The sequence below is a fragment of the Aegilops tauschii genome, chromosome 4 (genome assembly GCF_002575655.3).
Source record: "Aegilops tauschii subsp. strangulata cultivar AL8/78 chromosome 4, Aet v6.0, whole genome shotgun sequence".
NCBI classification, from domain to species: domain Eukaryota; kingdom Viridiplantae; phylum Streptophyta; class Magnoliopsida; order Poales; family Poaceae; genus Aegilops; species Aegilops tauschii.
Window position 1 is genome coordinate 447450265 of NC_053038.3, and position 15084 is coordinate 447465348.

General features: G+C 45.3%; 2 protein-coding genes across 2 annotated transcripts; one reads left to right on the forward strand and one right to left on the reverse strand.

The window, feature by feature from the left end:
* Nucleotides 1-2083: 2083 nt before the first annotated feature.
* On the forward strand, nt 2084-5900 carry LOC109744630 (NADH dehydrogenase [ubiquinone] 1 alpha subcomplex subunit 13-B). Its single transcript, XM_020303786.3, has 3 exons — nt 2084-2494; nt 5394-5465; nt 5545-5900. The coding sequence occupies exons 1-3, from the start codon at nt 2280-2282 to the stop codon at nt 5687-5689; spliced, it is 432 nt and encodes a 143-aa protein (XP_020159375.1). The 5' UTR covers nt 2084-2279; the 3' UTR covers nt 5690-5900.
* Nucleotides 5901-9592: 3692 nt separating this feature from the next.
* On the reverse strand, nt 9593-10582 carry LOC109744645 (uncharacterized). Its single transcript, XM_020303805.4, has 2 exons — nt 10438-10582; nt 9593-10331 (listed from the first exon to the last, which is right to left on the reverse strand). Exons 1-2 carry the CDS (start codon nt 10441-10443, stop codon nt 9912-9914), a joined length of 426 nt encoding a protein of 141 aa, XP_020159394.1. The 5' UTR covers nt 10444-10582; the 3' UTR covers nt 9593-9911.
* Between the last annotated feature and the right edge of the window lie 4502 nt (nt 10583-15084).

Consider the following 15084-nt stretch of genomic DNA (forward strand, 5'->3'; position numbering starts at 1 on the left):
GAATACATACCTACATTATATTTATGAATTGGAGCTAGTGCCGTATCGCCCTAGGTTATAACTGTCACATGATGAATATCATCCAACAAATTGTCGATCCAATGCCTATGGTTTTCCTACATATTGTTCTTGCTAAGTTACTACTGCTATTGTTACTATTGCACTTGCTACAAAATCACTGCTATCAATGTTACCGTTACTATTGCTGTTGCTACTACTGTCAAAACTATCATACTACTTTGCTGCTGATCACTTTGCTGCTGATAATTAATCTCCAGGTGTGGTTGAATTGACAACTTAGCTGCTAATCTTACAAATATTCTTTGGCTCCCCTTGTGTCGAATCTATAAATTTGGGTTGAATACTCTACCCTTGAAAACTGTTGCGATCCTCTATACTTATGGGTTATCAGACCTCTACTTGTTATATTGGACCACACACGCACACTAAGAATTACTATACTCACAATGCAGGAATTTCAGAGCCTATGTCATGCTGCGGCGTCCTGTGGCCGACGCAACCCTCCGAGTCGGTCCTGCTGTCCGTCGCCATTGTCGTGGAATAACTGCACTTCAAGACTCGGGAGGAGTTGCGGAGTAAGGCGGGAAAAGCGCCGGAGCTGCCTGCCTCCGGTGGCGGTGCCCGGCGGGAAGAAGAGCCGAAACTGCGATGGGTGGCGGCACTCGGCGGGAGGCGCCGCAGCTGAGGCGAGTGGGGGGGCGCCGAAGCTGGGCGGGCAGCCCGGAAACCGGCGGTGCCAGGTGAGGAGTTTGGTAGGCGGCAGCGGTGGCTAGGGATGTTTGTTCCGGCTGGGGAAACTGCCATGAACAGATCGGGTAAAAGATTAGATAAGGGTTCTGTTTAGTTAGGTTCGAATATCTGTAAGTATATCTACTTAAACAACAAAGCGTTTCCTTGGTTCAGTTGGTCAGCTCGTGCGCCGTGTAGCCTGTGGTCTTCGGTTCGAACTATTGACCAAACGGTAACGGTGAAAAATTGTCTTTTTGAGCTTGAACTAAAGAAACGGTGGTGTTTTTTATAGTAAAAATATTTAGTGGCAAAACTGAGTGGCGTTATATAGTCTATGGCAAAACTGATAAAAACCCTAAATTAATACTCTCCCCGTTCCTAAATATTTGTCTTTCTAGAGATTTCAACAAATGACTACATACAGAGCAAAATGAGTGAATCTACACTCTAAAATATGTCTTTATACATCCGTACTCCATCCGTCCGCGAATACATGTACATCTAACTTTTGTTCTAAGTCAAAAATTTAAAATTTTGACCAACTTTATAGACAAGAGTAGTGGCATATATGACAACTCATTGGTACCTTATGAAACTACATTCCAAAACGAATCTAATGATACTAATTTAGCGACATAAATGTTGTTACTTTTTTCTATATAGTTGGTCAAAGTTTTAAAACTTTGACTTAGGACAAACCTAGATGTACACTTATTCGCCGATGGTGGGAGTATGTGGTAGTCCATTTGAGATATCTAAAAAGACAAATATTTAGGAACGGAGGAAGTAACTATCATGCATGAACTTTCTCCGTTGTGTTGTGGGCCTCAACTGTCATTTCCTATGCTTTGCCTTGGGACTCCGCCAGAAAAAGAGCTCACAGTGGATGTTTGATTTCCCATAAAAGTACAAGCTGCAGAAATAAAAGCGCTTCTTTAATGCAAACCGAACGACACTGCAGTTAACTTTTCTTTGTTTATTTCCCTGCAAATTTCCTCCATTCCTCCAAACCGAACGCAACCCTAGTGTGGTGCCTCGGCCTTCTCTCGTGTATGTTAGTGTTATTTCTCTTCTTTTTATCAATGAAATGATATACAAGCTTCGCGTATTTAGGAAAACAAAAGATCAACCGGCTGATTTGTAGCACCCGCCTTTTTTAGAAGCTAGTAGCCGTCTGCAACCTTTTTTTTAGAAACCGCCGTCTGTAACTCGGTTGCAAAATCGAAGTGCTCGTCAGGGCCCAGTAAGCTTCTTACCAAAGCCCGTCAGCGCGTCTCCGCACGGCCCATGTAAACTCTTCCGGAAGAGACCCTGGAGAGTGACGAATTTACCCACTGCCCACACTCGCTGACAGAGAGTCACTGGTCGAGGCGATTCCTCCCACCACCACCAGGTTCCCCCAAATCGCTCGCACCCGCCACTAACCCTAGCGACATCTGCGCCCCCAATCGCTCGGCCTCCCGCCGGAGCTCCAGATCTGCGGCCGCTTCGTCCCGCGCTGGTGGTGACCTTCCCGGATCGGAGCCAAGATGACGGAGTCGATGGTGCGCAACAAGCCGGGGATGGCGAGCGTCAAGGACATGCCGGTGCTGCAGGACGGGCCGCCGCCGGGCGGGTTCGCGCCCGTGCGCTACGCGCGCCGCATCCCCAACAAGGGCCCCAGCGCCATCGCCCTCTTCCTCACCACCTTCGGCGCCTTCTCCTGGGGCATGTACCAGGTCGGGCAGGGGAACAAGGTCCGCCGGTAAGTCCCTGCCTGCCCTGCACGTCGATCTGCCTCTTACGTGCGTGTGCCAGTCGCCATTTCAGTCGAAGCGGGCGCCGGTCGCAAATCGATCTTGCATGGCCGCTTGCCTTGCCTCCACCGGGTGCATTCTTGCGTTAGTTCAAATGAATTGCTGCAGTTGGTTTCATCTGAAAGGTATTTAGATAATTGTAGATCATATCTGGACAACGATACACTGATATGATATTAATACTAGTACTAGTAGCAACTAGCAAGGACATGCATTATTAGAAGATGGCATGTTTCTAAGAAATAGCTTTATGTTCATATGCAAATGGATGCGTCACATTCCGATTGATATGCCACTTCATCCCTTTGCAGCTGCTCTAAATTGATGCTATTCAACATACTTTAACATCTAATTAGCTAATTTATGGAGAACATGAATTTAGAAGATTTTATAGCTGTGGAGCCAGGCCCAGTCAGCCTGTTGATTCCTTTGTAAAGAACCATGAACGATGGGTTGCAGACTTGTAGCATAACTCAGATAATGAATTAGAGTGTCAGAAACCTAATATGAACATTAATTTGAGCTGACAGTTTTCACTAATGTAGTAACATGGTTGTGCCTAACGGAAAAGCAACTGCATTTTTTTAACAGCCGACTTGCACCATTCGCCACCACTCCTCCCTCCTGGCCTCCATGGCATCCACTCGCCTTGACATCATATATCCGCCCTTTAGAACCATCTCAATAGCCTTCCTTGCGATCTGTGGTGCCCTCACGCATCGTCTCCACCGCTGGTCCGATGAAGTCACTGATGCTGGCTCTGCCTTCATCTGATGCTGGCTCTGCCTTCATCTTCGCTCCACGGCTACTCCAGCCTGTCTCAGGGAATCGTACAGTTGACAAATCAGCTTGCCTATGCTATAGCAGCAATGCCGCTCAATATTTAGATTAAACTAATGTGGTTTTTGTGGAAACTATAGCTTATTAATTTTGTAGGTTTGTCTCGTTCGTTTTGTAAAAAATAAAAATTCCATGCCTCAACCTTGAACTACCTTAGTACCATGTGAGTCGTTTTTTTAGAAAGAGGAGATTGCCCTCGGATATTCATTAATAGAATCAACTGTGCCAGCAGAGGTCGTACAAGAATAATAGTCTGGGTATGTGGTTCAGATGCCATCATCCAGGAGAGACATGCCTAAAGGTCTCATTACAGCAGCCTTAAACATCAACCAAACTGAGATTACATCAAGATAGGCAAGAATCACAGTACAGCTACGAAGTCATGATCATATCAATAAGTTGATTGCCAGTGCAATGTAGTTGGACCCTCTTCCAGCATTGGAACTCCAAAGCCGCCTAAAAGGCAGCCTTAAAATCCTAAACTAATCCTTTTGCCACCTTTGCCTCATTCCAATCGTGGTTTTTACATGACATTGCAGTGGGTCGGATGGGTCTCACATAGTCACATGTAATGCTGGTACAGCAGCTTGCAATTCCTTCATCTTTGCCATTGGGCAAGCAGCCTTAGACAAAAACCTCAAATTGTCCTCTCTCTACTGCACATCAATGCTACTCAGTGAACCCTTACCATCCCTCTCCCCGAGGTTTCTTTAGTAGATACGCATAACCTAACCATCCACTACTGTGCGTTGGCGCACGACGTGTCGGTCGGCGGCGTAGGCATGCGGGTGCGCCTCCAGTTGACAAGACGAGTCAAAGAACAGGGGAAAAGAATAGAGGCACGACGTGACTAGGCTAGAGCGATACTGCTATAGGCTTCGATGGCATTCTGATTCCATATGTGGGCTTTCTTATTTTATCTGCTAATGGGCTGGGTTGAAGTGTTAAATAAACCTAGTAAATAGTTTTTTGCACATTTCAAAGGGGGGGTCGTGGCCCAGGTTGGCCTCCACGACCCTCCGCCAGTGCTTACAGCTGCATGATAGTGAGCGTGTCAGTGTATATCTGTCCAAACGAAGCTCAACGTAAGCCTCTTCCTACCTATTTGTTGCTCTAGTTCGCGCCCGTTGGGTGAGGCTGTCAACTGCTAGTTTGGAGAGTTTGAGGGTGCGTTTTTGACAGTTTTGGGCTTGGAGATTGATTAATGGGCTCAGACTCGGGCAAAAATTCATGGTCCAGGGTACTGTTTCCTTCATTCAGCATCTCTGGAATTTAAACTGGTTGATTATTCACATGGTTACTAATGGGCTGCTAGTTCAGTTAAGAAAATAGATTATGTGGTCATTGCAGCAATTTATGACAATCATGCAGTCTATCTAAACGAGTAAACAACAGTTTGTTGTGATGGATAAACTTTTAAGAAACACAAGTGTAACAACCGAATGTGCATTCCTGTTATGTGTCCTTGCTCTGTATTTGCCGTTAAACATGTGAAATCTATATCCGCACTTCATTTTATTTTGTTACGAAATTGTGCTGATTTTCTCTATTTTATTTATTCTGAAATCACCTGGGATCCTTATCTTCTGATCATGCTTCATTGCTCTTCAATTCTTGTTAGTTATTGGTTACTGTCAGATCCTTTTATTTGTTTATGTTATTGCTCTGCAATTATTGGTAGTTATTAGTTACTGTCAGATCCTTTTTTTTTTGTTTCTGTTATTATTTTGCAATTATTGGTAGTTATTAGTTACTGTCAGATCCATTCATTTGTTTGTGTTATTGCTCTGCAATTATTGGTAGTTATTAGTTACTGTCACTCCATTTTATATGTTTCTGTTATTGCTTCTGCAGTTCTTGGTAGTCATTAGTTACCGTCACATCCATTTTTATGTTTCTGACTTTCTGTTAGCTTCAGAGTCTTGAATGCTTGTTAGTACGTGCTTTTTCCCCATCCCTGTCTTATTTGTATGTTAGCCTTCATGGTGTGGAATTATGTGTGTGCAGTGCACTGAAGGAGGAGAAAATTGCTGCCCGTAGTGCTATACTGCCGATGCTCCAAGCTGAAGAGGATGAAAGGTACTCGATCGACAATGTATGCCATTTTCATTTGTCCCTGTCATCTACCAAAGACATGAGGTCTTTGATCTTTGTGCAGATTTGTCAAAGAATGGAAGAAGTACCTTGAGGAGGAAGCGAGGATCATGAAAAATGTTCCTGGATGGAAAGTTGGTGAGAGCGTGTACAATTCTGGGAAATGGATGCCTCCTGCAACTGGTGAGCTGCGTCCGGAGGTTTGGTAAGGTCCAATGTCTTGCTTCAGCCCATCGCCGATGGCATCGTGCCTTGAGGGCATGAATAAGGCTTTCAGACCTGGACACCCCGAAATTTGCTACGAGGAATACATACTTGAGCATTCGTCGTGTATTTCTTCTGTTGACGGAATTTGAATGGCTAATAATTGGACAGAGCAAGCCGGCTTTGGTCTTTATATGAACAATCTCCTTTTGTTGATGTAACGTGTCTTTGTATTGCTACGGCTATTTTGACTCTTGTCTTTCTTTCAGTTGCGACATTGAACATGGATATATTCCTTTTTTTCAGCAGTTGCCATATCAGCCTGATTATAACAGCCAATATGATGATTTTGGCCGAAAAGGCCACAGCCGTCATACACAACTCTGCCTTTGCGTGGGAAGGAAGTTTTGCGATTGTTTCCCAACTGCGCACGGTAAATCTGACCCGGTTTTCCGTCGGAGTGCGTTTGCGGGTATATAATCCTCGTCGCTTCCCTTCATCGGCGCCACCACACTCGCCCTCTATTCATCAATTCCTGTCGCCAGCACACTCACCCCCATCGACCTCCTTCATCGGGTGCCACCTCGCACCCTCTCTTCCCCATTACCATGTCAGCATGGTCGCGCCCCCTCCGCGGACCATTTGCCAGCGGCCACTCCCGCCTACCCGCAGCCGAAGGCTCCCCTGCCGGTGAGGTCACTCGGAGAAGAGGAAGAACTTGTAGTTCAATTAGTAGAGAATCTCAGTAGTATTAAGGTTGTTCAAATCGTAAACGTAATCCTTCTTCAAATCCATCACGTAAATTCATGTTGAAATCCTAATTAAAATCGATGTCGAGAATTCTGATAGAGTTGCCCTTACAATCTCGTATGAAGGGATCAAGGGTTTCTACTAGACTGGACCCTAAGATCAACTTCAACCCAGCGACCCATTTTGTCCGTTTGGGTCATCTGGACAGAAAAGTTGGCCCAACGGGGCGATCCAAACGGCTATCCGTTTATTGTCCGTCTCGACCCAAACTGAGCCCAAATTTGAGTCACAAATGGGTCCACGTCGCCCGCTCTCGTCTGCTCGTGTCCGTCCTGGTACCATGTATCAGCGACTGCGACTTCGGCCTCCACAACGCGCCGCGACGAGGATCAAGGTCACCTGCGGAGGCCGCCAACGTGCTCACCGACGAGTCCACCGGCGCAGGTCGCCACCTCCAGCCCTCCACCGTCACCGCGCCTGCCGTCATCCTGTCGCCCGCGGTGGAGCAACTGGCGGCACTGGCGCTGGAGCTCATGTCCGGGCGCTCCCTCATGGGGCTCCTCCGCGCGCTCGGCCGCTCCTCCTAGGGCTCGAGGCCTGGACGGTGGCGCTGCCTCGCGGGGCTCCTCCAGATCTGATGCAGGAATGGCTCGGGGCCCGGCGGCGCGATGGGGGAGAGGAGGGGCGGTGCGAGGGGGAGAGGAGGTGCGGCGCGTGGAGGGGTCGGCCGCCCTGCTATGGAGGTGCTCGGCCGCTCCTTTGGATCTGATGCAGGAATGGCTCGGGACCCGGCGGCGCGATGGGAGTGAGGACGGGCGGTGCGAGGGGGAGAGGACGGGCGGCGCGAGGAGTTGCCGGCCGGCGCCGGTGAGCGGGGCGCCTGCAGAGGAGGTGCTTGCCTGGTGTAGCTGTTGTGGGCTTGTCCGCTTTTGTGCTGCGCGTTGGGTACATCGCGTGTCTGTTAGGCGATCCAAATAGGCAAAAAGCGGATAAAATATGTGTCCGTTTGAGTCACATCGTTGGAGTTGGTCTAAGGCCTTGTACAATGCAAGGTGCTTAGGAGGGGTGGTTGAAGAAATAAACGAGACTTTCCTTAAGCACCGATGCTTATTTGTACAAAGCCTGGCCATATATACGATGCTTTAGAAAAGTCGGTTTTGTTTTTCTAAACACCTTCCTAAGCATCTAGCATTGTATACGGCCTAACGAAACTTTGCCGCTCTTCCTTTCAAGCGACCAAGCCTGGCCATATATACGATGGCTGGCCCCCGTTTTGGTAACCTCATCGACGATTTCTAGCGGCCATGCCCATGACAAGGATGTCCAACTGGTCCCCTCAATCCATACAAACAGAGTGTTCAGCTTAATAGCCGAGGTGCAGCGGACCAGCGAGCGGGCGACAGGCAGAGAAGATTATGTATGGTCCCCTGGCTATCTCGAGGGATCATCAAGCGCACCATCAACGCTGAGCTTTGGCCTTGCAATCGTGCGGTTTCTCTTCTCCCATTCCTTCATCATTACTGGAAAAGAAAAGGGCTGCAGCTCTGAACACCCACGGATCGAAAGACGGGCACCGTGCAAGCACGCTTCTCCGACCTCAGTCCGTTCGTCCCCGCTCATGTAATTCCCCGTTGGACATCTCGGTGCACCGAATGAGCTGACGCCAGCCCGAGCAGAGCAGCCAGGCGCAGACTCGACGCATCGAGCAGGTAGCAGCACTGTTCAAGAACCAGCTCCATCGCCACGCCATGCCATGCCATGGGCGGGCGCTGTGCAAGAATTGACATGGCCCTGCCCCCTCCCACGACGCTCCATCGTCTACCCCCTACGTGCGGGTGGCGCGCCGCCCCGCTGACCACCCGAGTCGCCGCCGCTGTTCCACGTCCATCCATTCTACTAGTACCCGCCAGTCCGCAGCCGCGCCCCTACGCTACGCACGGACATCCCGCGGCTCAGCTGCTTCTGCTAGCTCCCTCCGCGACCCATGACCCGTGACAACAGGGGAAGCGGCCTCCACCGGAGCTCGTGCTTTGCACAGGCCCGCGCGCTACCCTAGCTAGACCCATGACCAGCCGAGCACCAGCGTCTCTGCCTGCTGCCGGACTGATCCAGACACCGATGGGAGTGCTGCACCTGATCTGATCGATGGCCCTCTTTATCTCAGAGATTTTAGGCTGGCCGGGCGGGGCCGTCCATGTTCACGACCGCGGCCGTGCATGGCTGCTGGACGGGACGCCAACTGATCGCCAACAGTAAAGATCGAGCCTGACGCGATTTTCTTTTTGAGACAAGCCTGACGCGAGCTGTGGTAAATGGCAGCAGCGTCGCAGTCGCAGACATGCAGTTAAGGGGCCCAGTTACGGCTGCAGGCCTTTTTATTAAAGACTATTGGTCGTGGCTTCTCGCGCCTCTCTGCCCGCCATGCGCCAGCGTACTGTGCTGTGCTGCCAATGCCATGCATTCTGGCTTTGGCTATCGTTTAATTCGTTGCACGTCGTGCGATCGACCGGTAGTACTAGTACTACACCGGTGTAATAGTACTTATAGCGAGCTGCAATGCTGCACAGCCCAGAATTAATAAGATTCACCCGGAGAGATGCTTCTGCTTTGGAGTGGAGCCATGTTGTTTCAGCTCTGCTATCGTCGCCTGCTTAAATTCCCTCATCAAGATCAGATTGGCCAGTTCAAATGAAGACAGTGCATTTTTTCCGTACCGTGAATATTGTGCATCTTTTTTCTACAGAAGAACGTTTTTGCAACGATCGTGGAACATGGCTTTGAATTAACAACACATCAATGGGTCAAGAGTTGTTGCAGTAACCAACATCCAACAAGAAAACAAAACGGTGAAATCTCATGGAGCTGTGCTAGGCCGTCAATAAGACATCTATTAGTAGTTGTTTGTACTAGGTAGTGTGACGTTCAAATTATTGGCTGGTTATTTTCCTCTCAATATGGATTGCTAACCCGTTTTCTTTAGTTCCAGGTTGCCTGCGACGAACAGCGCAAGAAACATGTACGTCAACCGAGATTGCGACGAAGAGAAGAAAGGGAGAAGCATTGGATTCGACGTGTGTTTGGTTTATGCCCTAGATTGCCCCGCCAAAATATCAGCTAGCTAATTTTTTGGCTGAGGTGTTGGTTGCACATGACATGAGTAAGGCAACACTGGTACCTATTTTTGGATCCTGGCCAAAATATTGGAGCAGGGTACATTTTGGACACGATCCAAACATGCCTAGATCTACACCATCGACTCACTGACCAAGCTTAACACATGACTACATGAGACCTGCGTATACAAACTAATGGTGGAATAAACAGCTCGAGAGCATTACAAGTGATCACTAGCCCAACTGCCCAAGAGATCAAAACTACATAACACACAACAAGAAAGAACCAGCACTCACTCAATCTAGTGAACACTACCACTACCACTCTAGAATAGACCGCGCAGCATCCCATTGGCACACAGGTTCAGGCGACGCATGAGTTGAGGCCCAGGCAACCCATCAGCAGGCTCCTCTTCCGCCTTGGGCGGCGGGAGGTGAACTCCGGCGGAGGCACCTGGTACAGGTCCTCGTCGACCGGGCGCACCACCCTGGAGCCGGCCTTGGCTGTGGCGCGCGGCAGGCCGGCGGCAGCGTCCAGGGCACTGGCACCGCGCCTCTCCCCCTTCTCCCGACGGGCCACGTCGCCCTTGTCCGGCCTCCGCGTCTTCTTGGGCGTGGGCTTACGCGGAGGCGGCGAGTACCTGAACCACACGTCGCTGCAGGCCTCCGGCTCCGGCGCGTAGCACTCGGCCGCCACGGCCACCGCCACCGCGGCCGGCGGCTCGTCGTAGTAGTAGCAGTAGTTCCACTCCCCGAACGCCGGCACCTGCCGCCGCCTCGCCTTCTGCAAAAGCAAAGCAAAGCCAAAACCAGGTGAGCTACAAAGTACAAACCACGGGGAAGTGCCGATCCTTTGCATGGACGCACGGTTGGTCCGCACGAACGCTCACCTCCATCCGGTTCACGCCGGCAGCACACGACACAGGGGCAGACAGAATGGGGTGGAGAAGAAGGAGAAGCGGGCTGGGGTCAGTGGGGCGAGCGGTACCAGCACCAGCTAGCGGCTAAACAGAATGGGTTGGAGCCTCCAATGGCCTGGACGCACGCGCGTGTTTTATAGCGGGAATGGGAGGGAGCAGCTCGCACGGCAGTACCGGCCGGAAAGCATTGAAGAGGCCGGCAATGTCGAGAGGGTAGAGAGAGAGGGGTAGAGAGAGGGAGAGATGGGGCGGGGCAGCATGGAAGGCCTCTTTTCAGAGCGGCAGTAGCTCACTGTAGAAGGCCAGGAGCTAGCCTCGGTAGGCTTGGAGGAGGCTGCAGAGACGCAGAGAGTGGCCGCTGGCCGGCGTGGTCCTGGTTTGAGTTTGACCGCGGGAGAGGGAGGGCTATTACTCCTAGGTATGGGGCTGCTGCACGTCGTACCGGGGTTCCAGCTGACATGCAGCCATCTTGTCGCGCGCCCGTGTTATTTCCGCATCATTGCGGGTTGATTACCGAGTAAAATAATAGTAACGCGTTTCAACGCTACGCTCTACTGCTAGGCAGTACCCCTACCCCTGCATCTACACAAAACGATGGGGTATGAGCAAAAGTCCACGGGCTAGAAAAAATTTCTATAGCACAAGACAGCATGGGGTTGGATGGTAAAGTTGGCAGGTGAATTACCAAATCTTATTTTTCTTTTTCTTTTGAGCAGTGCCAAATCTTTTTTTAACCACAGTAAAGGATTTCCCGCAAAAAGGGGTAAAGGATTGAGTTTACACATGCCATCTTTGTTCATTCTTTATTCCCCGACTACGAGGTGTCTGTGATTACTTCGTCAATCTTAAGACGCGATGCCAGCTCCGTCTTCTGGAGTTGTTCATAGGGTACGGATGTACATTCATAAGTGCGAGCATATGTGCTTTTATATGAGCGTTTAAGAAAAAATAAAATAATATTTAAATTATGGGAATGAGCTAGGGACAAGTCGCCAAAAAACCCGCAGAATCAAAATTGACTTTCAGCAATTTGGGTAGGTCGGTTTTTTTAGAGGAGCTCTGATCCCTTTGCAACCACAAAACAAAATCCACCGGAACTTGGCTTGGTCTGAAACGCAAGACAAAAAACGAATATAAATGAACCAAAAAATGAAGTTTTTTAATAAATATTGTACTTAAAATTTCCGACAGCCACTATTTCCTTTGGCAAGAGGGCACGGGAGTGACTGGAGGTCAATCGACTGACCATAATACTTGAGTCAGTCACTTTTTACATGTTTATGATTTTTTGGGCCGTGACCATTGGTTGAGTAACGCCGCAGCCGTAAGAGCTGAGTAACACCATTCTCCTGCATGTTATCGCGTCAATGCCTAAGCAACTTAATTGCTGTTTATAGATGCATGCATAGACGGAAGACAACTCCATATATATACTCCCCATCAACGTATATATGTATGTAAAGAAAAAAACAAATAAAGATTTGTGTCATTGGTATTACCCTTAAAGAAGAAAAAGAAAATAATAAAATAAGTGACAAAATTTGCACACAATTTACACACAAATTGTTTTATAACACGCAAAAATAAGCATATAATAGTAGTATCTTCGCAGAAAAGGAAAAATCTTAAGAAGGAATGCATTAGTTGCAACGGTATTACCATTAAAGAATAAAAGGAAATGCAATAAAACCAAACCAAAATAGCAAGGTTTTCTACGAATAAAGAAAAAGAAAATAATAGTGCAATTTTCACAGTCTAGTATAGTTTACACACATATTGTACAGTACTTGCATATATACTTACACACGGAAGAAATCAAAAGAGAAGTTGTCTCAGAAATAATGAATTAGCGGCATTAGTATTACCTTTTAAGAAGAACAAAATAAAAAAATTACAAAATTTGCACGCAGTTTATACATTTTTTTATAATATGCACAAATAAACATATAATAGTGGAATGATATCGGTATTACCTCTAAAGAAAGAAGATTAAATAAAATAAAATAAACAAAATCAAAATAATGAAGTTTTCTATGGAAGAATGAAACCCTTTAAGAAAAAAAAACTAAAAAAAAATCAAAATAATAAATTTTTCTAGGCAATAATGAACCACTTTAAGAAAAAATAAAAAGATCAAAAAATTGCACACAAGTTTGCACTGAAATTGCACTTTTACTAACATGCAAACAATGAACATATAATATTGCAATTTCGCACTCTACTATAATTTACACACATGTTGTATAGTACTTGCGTGTATACTTATTTAAACACGCACAAAATATAACATGTTCTAAAAAGAATGAAGTAGTGGCATTGGTACCACCCTTTAAGAAGAAAGGAATGAAAAAATAAATCATGATAAAATTTGCACATAAATTGCACTTTTTATAGCTATGCAAGAACTAACATATACTAGTAAAATTTACATAAAAAATAAGTTTTGAAGAAGGAATGAATTAGTGTCATTGGTATTACCCTTAAAATAAGAGAGAAAGTGAAATAAAAACTTAAAACTAAAAATTTGTCAAAATTAGTACAAAAATTGCACTTTTTATAATATCTAAGAAACATATAGTAGTGAAATTTCCATACTCTAATATAATGTATACATGTAGTACTCGTGTGCATATATTTACACACACTCAACATCCAAAACTACGCATAAAGAAAAATGAAAACTCAACAAAAAAAACAAAAAACAAAAGCCAAAACCCACAAAAAAGAAAAAAACCAATAAAAGGAAAGAAAAGAAAAGAAAAATTCATAGAAACAGAAAACTAGAATAAAAAATAAACCAAAAATACCCACAAAAGAAAGAATGAATATGTGGCATTGGTATTACCATTTAAGAACAAAAAAATGGGAAAAATAATCTAAAACGTACACTGACAAAATTTGCACAAAATATACATAAAAATTATGATGTTTAAAAATATGCAAGAATAAGCATATAAAAGTGGAACTTTTGCAAAAACAAAATCTAGAACAAATGAATAGTGGCATTGGTATTAACCTTAAAGTAATGAAGTAAAGATAAACAATATCAAAATAATGATTTTTTTCTGAAAAGGAATGAAATAGTGGCGTTGGTATTTCCTTTAAGAAGAGAGAATTTTTTTAAAAACTTGTACGCACAACTTTGCACCGAAATTGCACTTTATCGTAATATGTAAAAATAATCATATAATCATGAAATTTTGGCACATATTATATGGTACTTGTATGTATATAATTACACTCAGCCAAAAACCCACAAAAACAAAAAATAACCAATAAAGAAAAGAAAAAAAGGAAAAAGAAAAACGCAACCCAGAACAACAAAAATGAGCCCAAGAAGCAATTCGTTTGACCCAAACTAGGGGTCAGTCGATTTCACACAGCCCAACCCAACAACAAAACTAAACAGAAAAAATAAAAACAGCACTGATCTCAAAGCTATCCAGCTGACAGAAAATCGACTGACCATAACATGAAAAGTCAGCTGACTGAAAAGTAGCTAAAGTAAGAGGGCACACCTACATTCTAGCCGGCGGCGACCAGCCTGAGTGGTGCATGCTTCAGGCGTAAGTCTTTCTGGCCTCACAACACAAGCTAGCGAGGTATATTATTATATTTTGATGAGCAAATCATGGAAACTACACAGGAGTGTTCTGAGTTCATAGATATATCTTCTATGTGTAAAATTCGATCGATCAATCTAATGAAACTTAATTACGGTATCAGGTCTGTGTATATATAGGTATTTAGAGTTCAACTAATCTTCACATGAGGATGACGATCAAAGGGGTAGGCAGCAGTGGCAGAACTACATCCACTTCTTGGGGCGGGCCAAAACGGGTCAGCTTAAACAATACATCTGAAGTTTTGCTCTTAGGGCCCAAATTCAGCATCAGTCTTCCCTAAATTTTTGTTAGGTTGGGCGGGCCATCTCTTGGTTTGGCCAAGTCATAGCTCCGCCATTGGTATGTAGACCTATAATATGTGTAGTTTTCTAAACAAAGAAAATCAAATAAAAACTAAAAATCAAAATAATGGAGTTTTATAAGAAAAAATGAATTAGTGGCATTGGTATTACCCTTTAAGAAAAAAAAATGAAACAAATAATGACAAAATTGCACAAAATTGTGTTTTTCATAATATGTAAGAATATACATATAATAGTGGATTCTTTTTGCAAAAAAGAAGTTTGCTAAGAAGGAACAAATTAGTGGCATTGTTATTTTCCTGAAGAAATACAATTAAATAAAAATAAAAGAAAATTAAAATAATAAAGTTTTCTAAGAACAAATGAATTAGTGGCATCGGTATTGGTGAATACATAGGAGCTCTCGGATGCCGGGGAACCCTATTTGAATATTAAAACAAAAAAATTACCAACTTTTTTAAAAAAAATGAAATTTTGGATTATCAAACTTGGGTACCCATTCTACTCCCGCGTTAAGTTTCTTTAAGAAATGGCATCCGTGGTATCCATGGCGTATAAATTACATTCTGACCTACGATCTGTTCCAACAGTTTTCTTTACACATAGAATTTTTTTGACATTTTTATTGAGAATAACACATATGTCATTTTTTCACGAAACTTCACACAGGTAGAATAGGAATCCAGGTT

Excerpts from the sequence above, each read along its gene's own strand:
- LOC109744630 (XM_020303786.3), top strand. The coding sequence starts at position 2,280 with ATGACGGAGTCGATGGTGCGCAACAAGCCGGGGATGGCGAGCGTCAAG. Across the intron at positions 2,495-5,393 it reads CAGGGGAACAAGGTCCGCCG|TGCACTGAAGGAGGAGAAAA; the intron begins GTAAGTCCCTGC and ends ATGTGTGTGCAG. Across the intron at positions 5,466-5,544 it reads CAAGCTGAAGAGGATGAAAG|ATTTGTCAAAGAATGGAAGA; the intron begins GTACTCGATCGA and ends ATCTTTGTGCAG.